We start from the raw sequence: 3,729 nt of genomic DNA on the forward strand, positions 1-3,729 counted from the left end.
GAAGCATGTTTCATGAAATAGCTGCAGAGCATCTTGAGACATGGACGTCCGATCACAGTCCAGTTCTGTTGATTGTGGAAGAAAGAGGCAGAAGGAAGCAGTACAGTAAAAGAACTTTCTCAAGGGTCCATTACGAAGATATGTGGAGCCCTTATGAGAAATGTCAAGAGATTATTTTTTATGAGTGGCAAGCAAAGAGAAGCTGGAATTGCGAAGATCCGATTTCACAATTTAAAAAGACAGCAAAAGATTCACTGGCCGAGTTAAAATTGTGAAGCAAGGAGGAATTTCGGGGCAGAGAGGAAAAATTGGAAAAGCTGATACAAGAGCTGAAGATTTACAGGGAGAGCAGTAAACAATATTGCACTGGAGTTGAACTAAAGGCAATAGAGAAACAAATAGACGATTTACTCATTGATGAAGAAGTTTACTAGAGACAAAGATCAAGGGCTGTGTGGTTACGGGAAGGAGACAAAAATACAAAGTATTTCCACTCCAAGGCTACTGCAAGAAATAGGAAAAACAAATTCAGAGGAATTGTTGACGAAAGGAACAAATGGACGAAAGAAGCTGATGAAATTGAGAGGATCCTTTATGATTATTTCGACAGCATGTTCACCTCTAATCATCCAAGGATGCATCAACTGGAGTCAGCGCTTAAAGGCATGCCTTGCAAAATTTCAAGTGAGATGAATGCACACCTCGATCAGCCCTACATAGAAGCTGAAATCACAGAAGCTATAAGTCAAATGCACCTAACAAAAGCTCCGGGCAAGGACGGTCTTCCAACAGCCTTCTTTCAAAAGCACTGGAAGTCCGTAAACTAAGGAGTCATAGTTGTCTGCCTGGGTGTCCTTAATGATGGAGGTAATATCACCCCCTTGAATCATACGTTTATTGCTTTAATTCTGAAGATTGACAAGCCTAGGCAAGTGGGGGATTATAGACCTATCGGCCTCTGTAATGTTATTTACAGAATTATTGCGAAAACTGTGGCAAATAGGTTGAAGCTAATTTTGAATCATGTTATCTCCCCAACTCAAAGTGCCTTTGTTCCTAATAGGCTCATAACTGATAACATAATCATAGGTTATGAATGCCTTCACAAAATAAGACTTAGCAAAGGGAAGAAGCATGAGATTGTAGCTTTGAAACTAGATGTAAGCAAAGCCTATGATAGGGTGGAATGGAAGTTCTTGCAATGTGCTTTAGAAAAAATGGGTTTTTCCTCAAAATTTGTAGGGCTGATTATGAGATGTATAACTACACCATCCTTCTCGGTGTTGATAAATGGGGTAGCTAAAGGGTTGATTAAGCTGTAAAGAGGGCTAAGGCAAGGATGCCCTTTGTCTCTATATTTATTCATTCTTTGTGCAGAATTTTTTTCTAATCTCCTAAGCCAAGTCGAAATAAACAAGCACATTCATGGAATCAAGTTCGGCAAGGAGCTCTCTATCACCCATCTCTTATTTGCGGACGACAGCTTGATCTTCGTAAGAGCCACAAAAGAAGATTGTTGGAGATTGAAATGAGTGTTTGACTGTTATACTAATACCTCAGGCCAAATCTTTAATTTCGAAAAGTCATCCATGTTTTTTAGTCAAAACATAAAGCATGAGCTGATCTCGGTAATAAATGACACTTTCCAGCTGCCATTGGTCTCTAGACATGAGAAATACCTTGGGTTGCCCTCAATGATTGGTAGAAACAAGACCACTTTCTTCAATGATATCAAGCTTAGAATTCTCAGCAAAATTTCCAGCTGGCAGGCAAAGCTGTTCTCGTGTGGTGGAAAGGAAATTTTGATAAAAGCCGTGGCCCAAGCAGTGCCGGCATATGCTATGAGTGTGTTTAAGCTCCCCTTAGGTCTCTGTGAAGAAATGCAAAAAGTCATAGCTCGGTTTTGGTGGGGGAACAGCAAAGACCACAGGCCAATTCATTGGAGAAGATGGGAGCAAATGTGTCAAGCTAAGAGTAGAGGGGGAATGGGTTTTCGAGATTTGTCTAACTTCAACCAAGCTCTTGTTGCAAAACAAGGTTGGAGGATTATTCAAGAGCCGAATTCTTTGGTTGCGAGAATAATGAAGGCTAGATATTTTAAGCACTCAAGCTTTATGGAGGCAAAAGCTGGTTATCAACCATCATTCATATGGAGGAGCATTCTTTGGGGGAGAGAAGTGACTGAGAAGGGATTGAGGTGGAGGATTGGAAATGGTGAACAAGTGAAGGTGTATCAGAGTAAATGGCTTCCAAGACCTGACACTTTCAAGCTGATATCCCCCCCCCCCCAAATTGCACTTAGAGACATCTGTTTCGGAGCTCATTAATGAAAAGCATGAATGGAATGAAGAGCTGATTCAACAGAATTTTTTTAGAGTCGATGCAGAGCAGATTACAAGAATCCCGCTCCCAAGGCAACCAAATCCAGATCAAGTAGTATGGCACTATGACAAGAAGGGGGAGTACTCGGTGAAGAGTGGCTACCAATTGGCGTTAAAGATGAAAACCCCAGACATGGCTAGTTGTTCAGAGGAGAAGCAGAATTTTTGAAACGCTATCTGGTACCTTCAAATTCCAAAAAAAGTAAAGATTTTCATGTGGAGAGCATCTAATAACTTGTTGCCAACTATGGAGAATTTATGGAAGAGGAAGGTGGTGCAATTCCCTCGGTGCCAGAGGTGTTATAAAATGGGAGAGTCCATCTTTCATGCTCTTTTTGTGTGTAAAGCTTCTAAAAAAATATGGCAGTTGACTTGTTTTGAAGAAGAAATTGGGCTGTGCAAAAACAATGATGTATGCAGTTTTTTTCAATTTATGACGGGGAGAAAAAACAAGGCTGAAATGAAGTTGATGGTTGCACTGTGCTGGAGTATATGGCATTCAAGGAATCTCCTCATTTTCAAAAACAAAAGAGAAGATTCCCAGTCATCAGTTGTGGCAGCAGAAGCAGTTGTGCAAGCTTACAGAAGAATCCAAATGCCACTGGTGCAAGAAGGCTCAAAGCATGAAGATGTTGTCCAAATGAGGTGGAAACCTCCTCCAGTAGGCTGGTTCAAAGCTAACGTGGATGCAGCAGTGAAGATTGATCAGCAAAGAACTGGATTGGGAGTAGTCATAAGGAATCCAGAGGGCAAGGTTGTAGCAGCAGCTATGAAGACCACAATCTTTTTGGATAAAGTGGATTATGCAGAAGCTGAAGCAACTCAGTTTGGGTTGGAGATAGCAGAGCAAGCAGGTTGCATTCCAGTGATTATGGAATCTGATTCGCAAGAGGTTGTGAGCTTAATGTCTTGTAAAAAAAGCACAAGAACTGAAATATTCTGGGTTGTAGCAGAGGTTCATGATCGGATCAAAAGGTTAAAGCATGTAAAAGTGCAATATACTCTAAGAAATTGTAATAGTGTAGCTCACTCGCTTGCAAAGCTAGCACTAGAACTTAATGATTTTGTCTGTTGGGTGGATGATATTCCAGACCAATTTTTGTACTTATTCACATAGTTGATGGAATGAAAGTATTACTTTCTCTAAAAAAAAAAAAAAAAAAACTAACCCACTTCCCCCCCCCCCCCCCCAAAAAAAAAAAACTAACCCACTTTTCATCATTAATATTTCAACCATTCTAATTAAAGCGAAGCCGTGAATTGCATGTGCTCGATTCAACCACCAGATCGTGATTTGTTTTTATTTCTCCTCTTCTTTTTTTTAATTATTAAAAATAAATTATAAGCA

At 40.2% G+C, this 3,729-nt stretch overlaps 1 protein-coding gene across 1 annotated transcript; it reads left to right on the forward strand.

The window, feature by feature from the left end:
- The first annotated feature begins 2,814 nt into the window (after window positions 1-2,814).
- LOC112097360 lies at window positions 2,815-3,498 on the forward strand. The gene has a single exon (XM_024182555.1). It carries the CDS (start codon window positions 2,815-2,817, stop codon window positions 3,496-3,498), a length of 684 nt encoding a protein of 227 aa, XP_024038323.1.
- The last annotated feature ends 231 nt before the right edge of the window (window positions 3,499-3,729 follow it).

The sequence above is a fragment of the Citrus clementina genome, unplaced genomic scaffold, assembly GCF_000493195.1.
Source record: "Citrus clementina cultivar Clemenules unplaced genomic scaffold, Citrus_clementina_v1.0 scaffold_6, whole genome shotgun sequence".
Classification (NCBI taxonomy): Eukaryota; Viridiplantae; Streptophyta; class Magnoliopsida; order Sapindales; family Rutaceae; genus Citrus; species Citrus x clementina.

Excerpts from the sequence above, each read along its gene's own strand:
- LOC112097360 (XM_024182555.1), top strand. The coding sequence starts at position 2,815 with ATGACGGGGAGAAAAAACAAGGCTGAAATGAAGTTGATGGTTGCACTG.